We start from the raw sequence: 18204 nt of genomic DNA, 5'->3' as shown, positions 1-18204 counted from the left end.
AAGTCAAAAACAAAATTAGATAGAAGAGGAGGCAATCAAGTACTTCAAAGATATCTATAATATTCTATTTCTCACTCTAGGTATTACAATAGATATTTGTTATATTCTTTAATCTATATGTATTATAAATACTCTCATATTTTTATATATTTATAATTTAAGATGCTTACAAAGAACAAGCTATAAATACTGATTCTTTTCTGCAAATATTACAAAACAAGCCAAAAAAATATAATCGCAAAATTTAAATACGTACATTAGGTCCAACTAGACCCTGAGACTCATAGGATTCAAAAAGGCCACATGGTTATACTTAACAAGATATAAAACACAACAAAACCGCCAGAAAGGCAGCGTCAGGTAGTTACTCTTCATAAGAAGTCTTCACAGCAATGCAGATACTCTCTTCTTCGGCCCTCCCCAGGAGGCAGGTGAAGGACAAGAGGATGAGATCATGAGGGCTGGGGTAGTAACCGCCCTAGCTGAGAAATATCAAATAGCAACCACTATCTCCATTCCACAGACTGTCTTCTGAGCCTCACAACAGACTTGCTCAATTACAAGAGTTATCAAATCCAGAGAATGTTTCACACCTAAAAATGTAACTGATGGGAGAATAGCTCTCTTCATTCTGGATGTTAAATTAGTTTCCATCACTGATGAAATCACCAAAGTCCTAAGGGCCTTTACAATCTGGAGACTTCTAAGTAATGCTCTGGTTAAAAAGAATAAAAACAAAAACACTATCTCATGTTATCCAGGAATAAGTTCTCTTCCACATGATGAAGAGGATGCGCAGTGAGAACAGAGAAAAGACTTAAACCATTAGAAAACATTCATCTAAGTGGGTTGTGCACAATTATTAATTCTGTGTATCTGGAAGGGCAATTCTATCAGCTTAGAAGTAAAAAACAAGACAATTAAGCAGATTTCCCATACTCTGCCTCTTGGCAAACACCAGGAATGAATAAATGGCCTCTTGTTCATAGATGGATAAGCATGGGACCTATATAAATGGCAGCATCAATAAAAAATCTTCTTAGATCATCGATTGTTATGTTAGAAAACAGAGAAACATAGAAAGTATCTGCTGGGTGTCTCAGTAAAATACAAGAAAATTAAGTTCCCGTAAAATATCTTTCATAAGGAAAGATAATCCATTAAAAAGACCAAGAAGAGGGGCACTTGGGTGGCTCAGTCGGTTGAGCGTCCAACTTCGGCTCAGGTCATGATCTCATGGTTCGTGGGTTAGAGCCCTGCATCAGGCTCTGTGGTGACAGCCAGCTCAGAGCCTGGAGCCTGTTTTGGATTCTGTGTCTCCCTCTTTCTCTGACCCTCCCCCGCTCATGCTGTCTATCTCTCTCTCTCTCAGAAATAAAACATTAAAAAATTTTAAAAAATAAAAAAAAAATAAAATGACCATGAAGAAATGAGAACTCAGAGATGTATGCAGACTAAGATATAAACCTATGGAACTCTAAGAAATAAGAAAAAACAAAGGAATAAAGAACAAAATTAAGCTCTGCGCTCGAGAGGAGAAAGAACAATCAATATTGCAAAAAACCTATCAGTAATGTAGAAGATGAAAATAAAAATGTTCACTGAGAATGCAAAAGACAATGTTAAAAATAAGGAAGAAAGATATAAAAAAGAAATGTGAGCCAATCCACCAATAAGAGGTATTTAATTAAAAAGAAAAAAAGGCTGAACAAATGGAATGAAAGTGATATTCACACGTATAATAGAAGACTATCCCAAAATAAAAAGCACCAGCATTTCTTCATCAGAAAGCCTTTCTTGTCTCAGTCAAAAGTAAAAGATAACCAGAATAATGGCAGACAATTATAAAGGAAAAGACTGGGACACATGACTACCACATTGAGCCAGGCTTTCAATTAATACATGCGTGCAACAAAAAGCCATTTTCAGATATTCAAAGGTTTAGGAAAAGTAACCCACATGAATATCTTCTGAAAAACAGTACCTGAAAATATATTCGTGGCAACCAAAAGAAAAAATAATCTAAATTGGAACTCAAGAATGAGTATAAGTGGTATGGTATAAATAGATTAGTGGTGGTACTCCATACCAAATTAGTATGTAGAGTTGAGTCCAAGTTGTTCTACTTAAATTTAACACATAAGCTAAATTTTCTTTTGAAAAAGAAGATATACAGTCTAAAATATTCAACATGTGTAAGTCTTAAAGATTAACTTGGGAAGCTGACAGTGTAAAAAAGCTAAAATAAGCTAAATTCCTTGTATGACATAGAGAAAATAATATTTTTGATTTGTTCTTAAATTATAGTTACAACTACATTTCTGTACATATGCTTTTAAGATGATTTATCCAATTGTTTTTTTAAATAAAACATAAGACAGTCTATCTTGCAAAAAGCCAAAAGTAAAACAAAATTAATAAAGTATACAAAATCATAGGAGTAAAAATCAAAAATATCAATTACAACAAATTTCTATTATTTAAAGCCTTTCTTTTGGAAAGATCCTCAGATGGGATTTAAAAAATGAAATCACATTAAAAAAGATTAAAAATAGTCACAGGCAATGATATTATCATGGGAATAGTAAAACTAAAGGGAAACAGGAATAACAATCTTGATTTCAGATAAGAAGTAGGATTCAAGAAGAAAAGAATTAAAGGGTCTCTTTAAACCGGAAAAACAATGTTTACGGAGCTACTCAAATCCAGTGTAGGAACTAGCTGTTTGTTACAGATCTGGTACAAGACAAGTTTAAAACTTGACAGTAAGCATTTAGTAACTCTTAGAGCAACCAGACAGGGGAACTGCATACCTGTTTAATAGAATACTAAAAAAGGAAGTTTGTATTTTGCTTGGTTTTTCTTCCTTGTTTCATTTTTCTAGTAATTCACTTCTAACGTATTTTAAAAGAAGTATTAGAAAGAAATTGATTCTTCACCACAAATAGTTTGAAAAGCACTGCCATAAAAAACCTATTAGTTACGAAGTTTTGTGTGTCAAATAACTTAACATCAAAATAACAAAATATACAAAGCTAAAACAATTAGAGATGCCAGGCAAAAATGAAGAACAAAATTAAGTGAGAAGCAATTTCATTCCATGACAGATTACATAAAAAAATGAGTATACAGAGGATGAAAACAAAGCATGAAGTGTCATTTTTTTTAAGGAAGTCATCCATTAGAAGATGTCCCATCAGCTTAATATCGACTTTCCAGAAGGGAAAATTACTGTATTAAATGTATACACTGCAAGATGTTATTGCCACCTCAGAAATGCCTAAATTTCTTTTAGTCAAGGAATAGTATGTCCACAATTTGGTATCAAACAAATGGACAACTTTTTTTTATTGACGTATAGTTGACATACAATATTATACTAGTTTCAAGTATAAAATTGTGATTCAACAATTATATTCATTATGAAATGCTCACTAGGATTTAATTATAGTTACCATCCGGAAAACCTTTCAATTGTCAATGAAACATTTATAAAGATACTGACGATAAAACAGACCCTAAAGAACACTTAACAACTTTGAAAAATTTAAAACTAACACGTGGCAAAACTAGTTTTCTACCATTCCCCACTGTTAAGTCACTTAAGGATTCTTGTTTGTTTTTATATCCTGCTGGGTAAAATTATGTATGAAGAAAAGGTCTGACAACTTTAAAAACTTTTGAAAACTACATTAAATAACTCCAGACACACTCATCTCTACAGCCTTGTGGTTTTCTAATCCCCTTATACACAGAAGTCAAGGGGAAAACTCAAAGTATTTCACAATGTCAGATGCCACACAGGAGGTCATAGATGGCCCTACTACCCTCTTCTATCTCCCTACAGTCTTATTAAAAATGATACTGTTTGCATAGTGGGCAGCATTACTACTTTCTCAAAAAGCCAGAGTCTGTTGTCTTTCGTCTGACCCACTGGGCAAAGGCTAGTCTTATCTAGCCACCCTATACAGCTACATGTTTGATTAAGTAAAGGCTGGCTAAGTAAGTAGTTACAGGAGTTAAAGCATTGCCTCAACCACCATTATTATTTATGTATGTGTTGTACACATTACACGCACACACACACACACACACACACACACTCACACTGAATTGGACAAGACTTAAAGCAATATTATTAAGTTATTCTAAGTAATACAAGTTTTCTCCACCTTTGCTACACAGTCTAATCATCCAAAAATAGCCCCAAAGGAGCGGTCTCACAATAGAACCAAACTTAGAAAAAAATAAATCAAATATAGGATCCTTTTCAAACTGTTCATTTTCAGTCGAGTCATAGCATTTTAAGAGGTACGTTCTTTAAAGAAGAAGTGATAAAGTCAGGATCTTTTTCTTCCCCTCCCACACGTAATGTTTTAAAACTTAAACTAAATGTGATCTAAAACCTCACATAAGATATAAAAATGTCTTTATAAAATAAAAAAATATTTAAATAAAATGTTTTTACCGTAAGAATAAACTGGGGAAAATATCTGAAAGTCAATTTATAGAGAAGAATTTTCCTATTATATGATAAGCTCCTTGGAATCAATAAGCAGAAAACCAAAACTCAAAAACAGAAAGTGGATAAAAAATAAACGTGTAGTACACCAAAAAGGAAATACAAATGGCTCTCAAGCAGATGGAAAGACACTCAATTTCACTAATAAGAGAAATGCAAATTAAAACTACAGTGAGATCCATGTTTTTATCTATTAGATTGGTAAAGATCAAAATACTTGAGAACATATTCTTGGTAAGGGGATGGGAGGTCTCATATTGCTGGTGGGTTAGTACAGATCAAAACAACCTCTGGGTTACATTTTTTCTTCTCTTGAAGATATTCTTGTAAGACATTTAAAAAACTTAGTACACAAGATATATTCTGCCTAGTGTAGGTTGTTTGTCATTTTCAAAAAATTGTTATAATTGCCTTTTATAGAATTCTGTTGATATAATGAAGCAGATAGGTAGGCAAGTTTTAGAAACTTGGATGATGTGGGTGCCTGGGAAGCTCAGTCGATTAAGTGTCCAACTTCTGCACAGATCATGATCTCATGGTTCGTGGGTTCAAGCCCCTCATCAGGCTCTGTGCTGACAGTATGGAGCCTGCTTGGGATTCTCTCTCTCTGCCCCTCCCTCACTCATGCTTTCCTTCTCTCAAAATTAAACTTAATAAAAAGAAATTTGGGTGATGATCACAATAGTCTTGCTCCATCTACTGCTCACTCTATACCTTATGGTGCATCACTGGGTATTCAGAGTGAATATTTGTTGCGTAAATGGGACCAGGAATGATGCTGAGGGGTGATGAGAATGGAATAAAACAAGTAAGAACAAAGAATTAGCTAGATTTATCTGAATTGTTGAATAAATTTTTAAATACTATACTCTTTCAAGAGCAGGGCGCTGTCACACTGACAAATGTTTTCTAAAAAATGAAATCAGCCAGCAACAGTGACATAGTAGATTATTGCAAAAATGGCCCCCTAATAAGTCACACACTCTTAGGAGCCCCTTCCACACGGACTCGGCTTGGCCATGTGATATGCTCTGGACCATGGGACAAAATAAAATATATGGGGCTTGCCTTTACTTGCTGCTTCTGTAAACCCTACTGCTGCCTCCAGCTGAAGGCTAGCCTCCGGGAGACACCTGGCCCTCCACAAATCTACAGCCAGCACCAATACCCACACATATGAATAAAGCCATCCTACACCAACCAGCTGCCGGCTGAGCTCTCAGCTGACTGTGCCACATAAGCAGCCCAGCCAGCAGCAGCAGAATTGCTTACCTGAGCCCATCCCAGAATCACAGGTTAACAAAAGGCTTGTTTTATACCACTATATTTAGGGGAGGTAATATGCAAAACTCATACAAGTGGACAGGACAGGAGGATTGGCGATTAAGGAAAATTAGTTTTACCTGTTTCTGTTTGTTAAATTTCACAATGAGAGTATATTCATATACTACTTGTTTAATCAAACTAAATTTACAAAGATATTTTGTATCAGACTGATGGCAAAGTCCTACTATCACCTTGCAAAAACATATACATAAAACAGAACAATCCAATCCAAATGGGATCATGAGTTTGAGAGGAGACATTAATATTGCTCAGGGAAAAAAAGGGTCAGTATAGAGTAGCAGGGTATACTGTCATACACAAACAAAAAAGTGAGTGAGAATATATTCATAATCACTGTCATGTCTCAATGATGGTTGTCATCAAATTCCAAAGTGTCAGGACACATACATTTCAGAATTTGCTTCTTATTCCTTCTGTTTAGGCCAGTACACATTCCCTCATTTTAATCCTCACATGCTATGAGGTAAATATATGCTGAATAACTTTAGGCAGAAGTTATTTAACCTCTCTAAGCCTCATTTCCTCAACTGTATCCTCAATGGGGATAATAGTACTCATTTTATAGAGCTGTTGTAAAGACTAAAACACCACAGAACTGGGCAAATAGTTAGGGGTCAATTAATAGCCTATAACCTCTGTCAGTAAAATGACATAAAAGTAACGTCTCTTGACTAACCTGAATTCTATTTTTTTTAATTATGTTTTTTAATTTTTACTTAAGAGAGAGTGTGAGCAGGGCAGGGGCAGAGAGAGAGGGAACAGAGTATCTGAAGCAGGCTCTGTCTGTATGGACAGCTAGAGAGCCCGATGCAGGACTCAAACTCATGAATAGATGAGATCATGACCTGACCCAAAGTCGATGCTTAACTGACAGCAATCCAGGTGCCCCTTCCTGGCTTCTATTGTAAAATCATTAAGCATCATCAAACAAGGTGTGATTCATTAAAATTAATTTGAAAATCTTTCTATGACTTCATGAAAAATTTAAAAGACAATATTACAACAAAACAAAACCTGAGAATACATATAAAAAATATGGTGAAGAAACTCAAACGCTGGGCAATAATGAATTAATTCATTTGGTCTACATTCCACAATCCTACATAGGTTTAAAAATCAACGGTTTCAATACTTTTATGTTACGAATTCACAAAAGGCAAAAACAGATGAATAAATGCTTTCGTCACTTTTGTGATCTTTGGCACACACACTTTGAATTCTTTCTACCATTATTATTTTTTTTAAAGGCATTACTGAAGACTTTGGAAAATAAGGCTCTTTCACAAGAAATAAACTTAACCTAATTTGTAGCATTGGAAAATTATAGTTACTCCTTGGATCAATGGCTTAACATTGCCCTTTTTCAAGGCAAGATCAGGCCTGGACACTTTTCTATCACTGTATACATCAAGGGTTAAAAAAGAAAATAAGACCTAGTGGGTATTAAAAAAAATAGTCATTTTTTTTTTTAAAAAGTACTGTAAACAGGTAATTACTGAGCTTGTAGACATGAGTCAGTGACCAACTGCAAAAAGCTTTACACCACAATGTGCAGGTATTTTAGATTGTCCTAGTGTGAGAAAGGAAGGCTATAAAAACTCCATTTGTCATTTCAATTATTTTAAAGAGTGCTTAGAATATATGAAGTAATGTGGCAGATTCTGGAATTAGAAGGGCAAAGAAAGTAACACTTACTGTTACTATTAAGCCACACATTTGCTGATTATTGTAATCATAATAATCCAATGAGATAAAAATTATTAAAACTCATCTTACAGAGGAGGAAATTAAGGCTCATAGAAGTAAAATAACTTGCCGAGGGTCTCTGAACAGAAGGCAGTGTAGGGCGTACTGGGGGGGGAGGGCAGGGAGGCACACAAGTGTAGTGCCATGTGACTATCCCTACAGATGAACATGACACTCAGTGTAGGAACTCCTGTATTGGCAATGGTAAAGGGAAAACCAAGACTATGGGAAACCAAAAAGATAACGTTTTGGGAATGGGCAAAGGAGACACAAAAGGCTTTAAAAGAAGGTTAATATTTGAATTGTTACTTTAAGGATGAGTAGGATTTACCAACTTCAATGCCAAAGCTTGCCCCCAACCCCCCTCACCCCCAATATATTAACCAAAATAAATTACTTACTTGAAATTGAGAAAAACAATTTTGAGAGAAATCTTCCTCAGATATATTATTCCATAGTTTTAAAACAAATAATATGATGACAGTTTAAGTTTTAGGTTGCTTTTATGTGGCTTGTCTTGGTTTTTATTCTGAAATGAAATTTAGATTAGTCATTTTCTTGTTCTGAGAAACTAGGAGTATGCCAACATGTTTTAACTTCACATTTTTTCACATATCAACATTTATTCTTACTTACAAAATCTTTCATTTCACCATCTCAAACAAAACCTAATTTAATATATTAATTACTTTGAAGTGTAAATATATATGCAAAATAAGATTTCTTTTAATTATAATTGTACTTCCTTGGTAATTGTAATAAATGGAAGAAAAATAGAAAACTCTCGTTATACTGTTATATATTACACAAGCATTTTTGAGGTAACACGGTTTCTTTTATTCTCTGAATCATTTATATAGCAAATGCTCTCTCAACCCAAAGAAAATTAAATAACTACCCCAAGGAAATTGACCTCAAATTCTTAATATTTCCCACAACTATCATCTAAAAAGAAAATAGAATTGGACCAAAAAAAAAAAAAAAAAAAAACCTAACATTTACAATGACAATTACTACTACTCTTTTCTCAGAATTTACTTTGCTAGGCATGTATTCAATTTCTGCTGCAGAAAACAGTCCAGTTTGCCAATACTAAGTAATGAAATATTTTTCATTGAAAAAAAGTATTTAAAAAGCTACAAAGAACTAGAAGAAACACAGATCATCTGAAAAAACTTAAAAGAAATGACAAAAACAAACAAAAAAACCAAAAAGCAACAACAACAGAAAAACACACCCGCATACCAAAAGGTTAAACAGACTGTTATTAAGAGGGTTTTATTTTTACTTATGATTTGTTTTGGTCTCAAAAATATATCTACTTTGTGTTTTAACAGTGGAGTTTTGTTTTAATTGCCTAAGACACCTACTCCTGCCCTATCTGGATCTCACCTGGAAACTACTAGTTAACTAACACATTTTACCCAAAGTTTATTGTACCTTAAATCTACTTCCTCTCTTATTTAGTATCACTGTGGTGTTGAAATGGTAACCAGGTACCAAAGTAACATACAACATACCATATCCCATATCTTAATAAGTTGCCAAGTATTTCTTTGAAATGTCTAAGGCTAATGACAACATTCTTTGAAATCTATTTAACACCAATCTCCTTAAACCTGAATCAATTTTCACTCGTTTTTTTACTGAACAAATTCTAATCCAACCAAAAACAAGGTGAGAGAAAACTAAAGCACCAGAGGAATTTGAAAGGTCTCCTGATACATTCTCTTTTTCTTTAGAAAACTATATACACACACCTCTAGTATCAATTTTTGTTTATGTTTGTCCTAAATTCCTCTTACTATGCTATAGCCTTTACTATTTTTAATGAAGATAACTACAGTCATCACAAAACAAATCCCACTATAACCTATTCTGCCAGAAGTTTCTAAGCACTATTGGACACTGCAGGCCCTTAAAGAGTTCTGAACTGTGCACATGCGGGTCTTCTAATAATTCCTCTAGGGTTCAGTATGTTCGCCTTTCAATTATCATCAATGCCTTCCTTTCTCTAATTTCCCCTTAGGTATAGGGAGCCAGTGAGAGCTGAGAGTCAAGATCTCCAGTTCTGAGACTTAGCCCACACAAGCAACTATAGGACACTGGACAGATCTCTAAGCCTACGTACCTAGATTCCAGTTTTCTTTATATAAAATGAGAGAATTTGACCAGAACAGTGTTTCCCAATCTTTTTCACATTGTATATAATATTTGTTCGGCACACAGACCAACAGAAGAGCAACTGGAGGCATCAACATGGTGTTTTATGAAAAAATTACCACATTTCCTTTATATAATTATAGAAGAAAATTAAAATTTAAATAAGGTTTGTAGTAATATGATTTAATTTCAAGTCCAACCTTTTTCATATCAGGAATAATATTTCAAAATAACAATGATGTTTATTTTTGCAGAATATACATGCACTATTAGCAATCATTTTGCGGCAAGCTAAATGACACATCAGATGCACGTGACAAGAAGATCCAACACAGGTAAATACAGACATTCAGGCCTAGAGCTGGGCTTCCCAGGGCAACCAACATCCCTGCTACCATCTGCTCTCATCGACAATGGGCTAAATCTTGTGCTGTGTGACACACTCCTCAGGTACCCCGAATACAAACTCCAATAGTAGCCCATGATCCCTTCTCCACAAGAGGCAGCTGCATACTCTGCAGTTAGCTGAAGTAGATTCCAAATAATAAAGTACTTCCTCTAATGCACTGAAAATATCAAAAGGAGCAGTAACTGCCGGTTGTTGCTCATCATGTTATCTGCTTCACGGAACCCCACAGCCTTCCTTCAGATCCCTGTCCACTAGGGCCACCCTCCAGTGAGCCACATAACATCAATGGGAAGCTCTGGATTAGAAGACCTCTAGCAAAATCTAAAATTAACCAGTACTGGAGTAATCATTTGATAACTGTTTACAATAATTACAGGCTTTTGTTTCTGTTCTTCCTTACCAATTCCTGCAAACACAACATAATTTAAAAAACTAAATTTGAATAGGTATTACATGCACATGGTAAAAAATATTCCAAAATTACCAGTCTCCCACCATTGTCCTCTAGACTACCACTTCCCCTCTCTGCAGACAACCACTGTCACCAAATTCTCATGCATCCTTTGATATACACACAGACACATATACACATACACACACACCTATTATATATATATATATATATATATTTAAACTATACAAATGGCAACATACTAAACATGGAGTCTCATATCTTGCTTTTTTTTCTCTTAATATACCTTAGGCATGGCACCATACCAGTATACATAGTATTGCCTCATTACATTAGGGGCTGCCAAGTATTCCATTGAATAGATATACCACTATTTACTTAACCACTCCCCTACTGATTTATGTTTAGGTTGTTTCCAATTTTTTGCAATGACAAACAATGCTGCCACAAATATTTTTACATGTTCATTTAACAAATATGTAAAATATCTGAGAATGAAATCCTTAAATGAAATTGCTAGATTAAAATACATTTGTATTTTAAATTTTGAAAATGATTTCCATATTGCTTTCCATAGAAAATGAACATTTTATATCCCCACCAGCAATATGAGAATGCCTATTTCTTCATCCCCTCATCTTCCCCTAGTTATATTACGTAGTCCATCTTTTCTAATTTGATAGGAGATAAATAGTATGTTGTAGCTTTAATTTACATCTTCTTTATAAATAAAATTGCACATCTTCTCATATGAATTCTCTTTGCTTATTTTTTCTACTGTATTATTTTCTAGGAGCTCTTTGTATATTAAGAGGAAAGGAGTCCGTTGTGAAAAGTATACAAATAAGTTATTATTCATCTGTTTGTCTTTTAGCTTTATGATTTTTTTCTCTGTATGGAATTTCATTTATATTGTAAAAGTCAGCAATCTCGCTTCGGTTCTGTTTTATACTATGAAAGGTCCTTGCCATTCCTAGATTATATTAAAAATAAACATCCTATGTTGTTTTGTTTTCACATTTAAAACTTTTGTCTCATCTGGAAGGCAACCTTTTTATTTTTCTAGATAATTAACTGGCTATCTCAACACTGTTTATTAAATAATTCTTTTCCATACTAATAGGTAAAGGTAGCACACATTTTGATACTGTAAGTTCTTATTTATGTTTAAGTCCGTTTCCGGCCTCCAACTCTGTTTCATTGCTGCCATGTGCCAAAACTGCATTACTTTTCAAAACATTTTTAAATTAAAATCAGTTTACATATAAATGGGTATAATTAAAAAGCCAGAAGTTACTGGCTTTTTAAATGTATGAATCATTTTGCAGTTCCTAAACTGAATTTATATAATAAGGTTCCATACTATCATTACACAATCATGCGTTCTGGTTGACACTTAGTTTGGAGCCCAATATGAACTTCAAGTCTTTCTTGCTGTATTTCCTAACGGTACCTAGAAATTCCAGTTTTTCCTTAATTTTATAAATTTTCCCCCAAAGTATACAATCAATATACAGTCTCTGTAGACAATCTAAAAACTTCAAAACACATCTCCCAGAGATAACCAACCTTTATATTTTGCTTTTTTTTTCCCCTGGATTTTAATAAATGACTATTTTGCAAACTGATTTTTTCACATAATATGCTGACATCATTGTCCCACATTATTTTCTTCTAAAATATCATTTTAATGACATGAGTCCAGTTTATGTAACCATTTCCCAATTGTTGAATATTTGAGGTTGTACCCTGTGATAACTATCATTTATTGATTAATTCTTATAAAAATGCTTGAGTTTCAAGCACTGTGGTAAGTTCTGACTGTATAATGGTGAGCAAAAGTGAACACATTACCAGCATTTATGGAGGTTATTGGGAAAAACAGACATTAATCTCCAACATATATAAATTACAACTAAAGCAAATGTTATGAAGGAGAGTTTATGGAGTTTTGAGAGTCTATGATAGGGAAGGCTTCCCTGAGGAAAGGTAAATCAGAGTCTAGGTGAAGGAAAAGGAAAAACATTCTAGGCAGAGGGAACAGCAGGTACAAAGGCCTCATTGTGGAAGGTAGCATGGCAAGAATAAGGGACTGAAATAAGGCCAATATGGCTGGAACACAAAGAGCAAGGCAAGAAGAACATGGCTCAAGCCATGGCTGGATAGAAAGGTAGGGGCCAGACTATGCAAGACCTTGTAAGACATGTAGACGTCACCACATAAGACATGTAGCTTTGTCCTTATCCTAAATGCAATGGAAAGCTACTGAAGCATATCAAGTAGTAGGGTGATATAATCAGGTTTGCATTTCGAAAAGATCCCTCTGATTACAGTGTAGAAAACAGATTAGAAGGGAACAGAGTGGATTGGGTGTAGGCCAAGATTAGGAGGCTACTGTTGTAAATGCATCAAAAAATGCAAGTAGTTGAGATTAGGGTGGTGATGGATAATGAAAAGAAGCAGATGGATTCAAAAGATAATCAGATTTTGCCAAAAGATTTACATTCATAGATTAAAATCCCTAAAACTAGAATTATTGGGTCAAAAAACATTTCAAGGATTATGATATGCATTGCCAAGCTGCCCTGCCAAGAGCAGTTTTCTCATTCATGAATTACCTTTTATCTGTTCCTCTATCAGAATTTTAACATTCTTTTGAAATTCCTTTAAAATGACTTAATCCATACTTCCTTCATGAAGCCTTCCCTGACTCCCCTTTTTGCCTGCTAGTTGGTCACTAACATGTTCTCCTTTCAGACCTTGCTTCCTTTTACACATTTCTGTCATACTCCAATCAAACTATGACTTATGTTTACGTGTCTATCATGTCTACTACATTGTGAGAGTCTAGAGGATAAAAGTTGTTTATAATGACCACACCAAAAACAGCTCAACATACATAGTAGGTTCTCATTAGGTGTTCAGTGAATGAACTGAATTACTATTCAGATTCTACTGTGTCCACATTTAAGAGGGCCCTGCTTTATCCTCTAATTTACTGATTGTGATTTTAAATCTAATAAAATTGATACTCATGGCTTCAAATGCCTACTAAATAAAGTGACTAATTTTGTTTGTGCCAAATCACTAAATCTCAGCAGTGCTCCTGAAAAAACTTTCTAATAATTATATCAAATCGGTACTATGTGATCTTAAAGTATTTTTAGATGGTTTAAGTGGAAAAGAAAACTTTTTTAAAAGGCTGTGAACACACAAGACTATTATTAGAGAAATGATCTGTAATGCTAGTTCTCAGAATTGTACTCATCTCAAACTTAATCCACCAATTCACACAAAAAAAAGGAAAGGTATTAAGCAACAACATAAACTTATATAGCATTTCAGAATGACCAATTTCTTATGCTGAAGAACTTGATTCCATGTTAACAGTTAGCATCTAGAACAATCTATTAAAATTTTCATTATCTGGAGAGGAAGACTAGAGGGGGAGTGGCAGAGTTCCTTACAGTAATCTTAAAGACAAGCAGCTCCCTCTATAGTCTGTTTGGCCTACTTTGTTTAATTACTTGCTATGTGAACATCTCACTCACACTCTTCTATTTACTCCTACTCTGCATCTCAGCAGGGAAGCTTTTTGAGAGGATAATTCTGTTTAATTCGGTGCTGAGAAAACTGAGAGAGCTTTCTAAGCTCAACATGGAATTACATCAAGCAACTAAGCAAGAGTTGGGATATGGAAACTCAGATCCACCTGAGTCAGATCCTCACAATGAAGCCTTAGGATTTTATTTGAAGTGAATTCCCAGAGCAGTCATACCCATAATTCAAATCCAAGTGAAAAAACACTGCCCTGTACTTTGGTTATTTATAACCTTTCTTCTCTCCATTAAAACAAGTTACCAAAACGTTAACATTGCTCAATACATTGTTACATCAAAACGAATGTTCAAGATATTTTTTAAATGGGTGAAGAAAAGCAGATTTTTTGGTTTTTTAAAAAATAATTCCATCACTCACATGAAAATTTAAGTGATTCTCTCAGGAATCAATATCCTCAGGGATTAAATCAGTCAGGATTTACCATTCAAATTTGAACATGCCACCTTTTTTAAATACCTTTTTAAATTTCAGCAACACAAGAGCTTTTAAACCTAAGACATTTATTTCTTAAACTACTCAACATATGCCCTCAAAACACAGGACAATCAGGAGTCAACTGGACTGTTTTCTAAAGCAGAAAAATACCTTTTATGCAATAATAGAAAAATTGAACTATTAAAAACGTAAGAAATCAATCAGTTCAGAATTTATAATACAAATATGAAATGGCCTTTTTATTTGGGAGAAAATTCTATTTTTCAGGACTCATTTATAAAGTAAATTCAGTTTAAAAACAGCTTTTCTCCAAACCAAGATAAAGAATTAATCTTTATTTTAAAGACTTCCAAATTGACTATTATATATGAAAGACTTAAGTTTATAGTACTTTATATAACATACATTTATCATGTGTTACTATTTTTCATTAATTTATCTAAATATATAAACATAGTTTGTACTTTCAAACGATAAAACTTTCTTCATTAAAAATTCTAGCACTCAGACTTTTATTACGAAGATTGCCCTATCTTTTATGTAAATTATTTTCAAATTTTATTTTACTATGTGAACTGGACTAGTTTTCTTTGGGGAGAGAATTTGGAAGCAGATAATTGTAGTTTTTGTTTATGATTAATACTAATTTTACTGGTAATTTCTAACGTGTTAAAAAATGCTGGCTTGATTTCTGAAAGCTATAAACTCTAAATGTATGCCAGTGACTTCAAATTTTTTTCACCTGTTAAAGAAACACAAAAGTTTTCAGGTTTGTAACTGAACTATATTTACAGCAAACTCAACTTGATATGCCTTTAAAAGTTTCAGTTTCTTTGTATCAAGTTTTTTATCTTTCAATGTATGTACAAAAAAGTATCTTATATTCATTGACAATATACATTTCAAAGTTTTTTTTTTAATTTTTAAGGGGGGCTGGTAATCAATTGTAAGATATCCAGGAGGGAAGAAATAAATACTTATCACAGAACAGTCCCGTGTCTATTTATTTTATATTAAACACAAAAGTACATCATCTTTATTTCTTAAAGAACGTTTTCTCGCATTATAGAGATGCTGCTAGATCACAGTAGAAATTCACCCGTTTCCACAAACACAAGTTTTCTATAAAACAGCCTGAAAATCAGTCAGGGATACATATTTAATGACTCGGGTAGAGAAAAACAAAACAACTATGTGTAGAAAAGTAATCCAAACCATACGAACTTTAATACACAGAGATGCCACAATATATCCTATTAGCATGTCACTTTACGATTTGGAAATCTGGCTGAACAGAGCTATATCAACGTCACTATCTTATTATTTCTCTGTACTTGAAGTGAGAAGAAATAGTATATTACACTGAAATCCCAATTAGAAACAAAGACAGCACCAATAAATATATAAAAGGGCAAAAAAAAAATCTATCCTTCAGAAATCTAGTGCCTCTATTTTCCAGCCTCCCAAATTTCAGGTGTTCTACTTTCAACAAATTAACAGCACTCAAATTGCCAATCTTCTGAGGGTTCCTATCACCAAGATCGTTTTCATTATTTTAAAAAGGAATACGAACACCACTGACATTTTTAACAAAGAGAATTCACATTAAAAGATAACTGCTTGAAAATGCGTGCTTGTGTTTGGGAAAGTGTTATTATCCAGGGAGTCCACAGAAACGGTAGTAACAAGAGGAATGGTGATTAGGGCAAGGAGCATCAAGTGGGAAATGCCTTCTCAAATCCCATAGGGCAATAATACATCGCTAGAGATAAGAGCATCCCTCTCTAGGAGGCAGCTCCATGACTTCATGCAGACGGTCCAAAGCATGTAGAAAACGAAAACAATTTAAAGCCCTGTAAATTTGGCCACTACTCATTTATATTAGCATAAATCCCCAAGAGCTTCTGAGAATGTAGCTTCTGCCACTGCTGCCTCCCCACCCCACGCGTTCAGCAAAAACAGTTTTCGTTTTCAAGGTACGTGTATTCAAAACGCAATACAACTCAGCACAGAGCATTTCCACACGTTTGTGTGGCCGAGTTTAGCTGAGGTTCATAAGGAATTCACGCTACCGACTGGGCTATTTTATGCTGGGCAACAAACATACATTTCCTGCTTCCCTGGGTCCACGTTTCCCTCAAAGCATCGCACCTGAGGCTACTGCCCTGTCCCCAGACTCGGAGGCTTAAACTCTAAGGAGTCCCGACCTGCGCTCACAGCAGAGCCACATGGTCACTTCAATGAGAAAGATTATCTGGCCCCAGGCGCCACTCCAGAGCCCACGGCACCTCCGGAAGGGGCAGAGGAGGGCGCAGGCGAGAGGCGACTAGGAAAGGCTGACTACAGAGAGCTGACACTTCCTCACTCCTCTTAAAGCCGCCGCCAGAAAGGGCACTTGGGAGACGCAGGGGGCTGTCCGCAGGCCCACGGGCGACCGACCTCCGCGCGCCGCCCCGCGAACCCGTTCCCGGAGGACATGGCGCGGCCACTTGGCCCACCCTGCAGGGCCAGAGCGCTGGTCGCGGGCGCTCGCTCCCCCTGCCCGAGACCCGGAGTGCGGAGCCGGCCCCCGGCCGCCGCACGCAGTGTAAACACTCGGCGCCCGCCGCCTCCCCGCCCGGGGAGGAGGGGGCGCAGCGCTCGCGCGGACCCACATTTTTGCGCCTCTTGTCACGCATCGGGGGAAAGGCGAGGAGGGCGGAGGGGAGGGAAGAGGCGGCAGCGCTGCGCCGAGGGCCGGCGAGTGCGCGCGTGTGCGCGGCGGGGAGGGCAGCCCGGGCGCCCCGCCGGCTCCCGCCCGCGCCCAGCGCCCGCTTACCTGCCGGGGTCGCTCCGAAGACTCGCACCACCGGCACCTTCTTGACAGGGGCCTGGGTGAGGGGGGATTGGCAGATATCCAGCCCCTGCAGCGGGCTGGCCATGTAGTAGTCGGCAGTCACTATCCTCACTGAAAACATGTTCGCCGCCGCCGCCACCGCCTTCTCTTCACGAGCGATCTGGCAGCGGCAGCGGCAGCGGCGGCGGCGGCGGCTTCTTCCGCAGCGACGGCCCCACAGCAGCGGCGGCGGCGCCCCCTCCCCTCCGCGGCTCGGCCCCCTCCCCTCACACACAGACACCGGGTGCAGCGGCGGCGGCGGGCGGGGTGGTGTTGGCACTACTGCCGCCGCCTCCTCAGGAACACCCGGCGAGGGGCAACAGGAGAGAAGCCCTGGCGCTATCGTCGGTGCTGGTGCTGCCGCCACTGCCGCCGCCGCCGGGAATCACACGGGCTCCTCGGTCCCAGGCTGCAGCTCTTGTTGCCATGATGATGATGTCACGGACGCAACCACTGGGGGAGGGGAGACGGGGGATGTGTGTGCGGCGAAGGGAGGGCGGTGAGTAGTTGGGGGAGGGGACGCGGCGGGAAAGGGAGGGAGCAGGGCGGGCGCCCGAGCGGGACACCCAGGCGGGGGCCGAGAAGGTGTTTTCTCCCCCGCCCCCAAGGCTCGCAGCGAGGGAGGAGGCCGGTGGAAAGCTGGACTAGCGCCTGGCGCGGGGAATCGATGACTC

At 37.0% G+C, this 18204-nt stretch overlaps 1 protein-coding gene across 1 annotated transcript in view; it reads right to left on the bottom strand.

Annotated features, from left to right (window-relative positions):
* Positions 1–17948, bottom strand: part of REV3L (REV3 like, DNA directed polymerase zeta catalytic subunit) — a 180687-nt gene extending 162739 nt beyond the window's left edge. The window contains exon 1 of the mRNA XM_039252205.1: positions 17474–17948. Coding sequence (XP_039108136.1) covers positions 17474–17612 — 139 coding nt within the window. The 5' untranslated portion in view covers positions 17613–17948. The remainder of the gene's footprint in view (positions 1–17473) is intronic.
* Positions 17949–18204: the final 256 nt, after the last annotated feature.

Source organism: Hyaena hyaena, unplaced genomic scaffold, assembly GCF_003009895.1.
Source record: "Hyaena hyaena isolate Hyena2069 unplaced genomic scaffold, ASM300989v1 scaffold_412, whole genome shotgun sequence".
Taxonomy (NCBI): Eukaryota; Metazoa; Chordata; class Mammalia; order Carnivora; family Hyaenidae; genus Hyaena; species Hyaena hyaena.
This window is presented reverse-complemented; position numbering and strand designations above follow the sequence as displayed.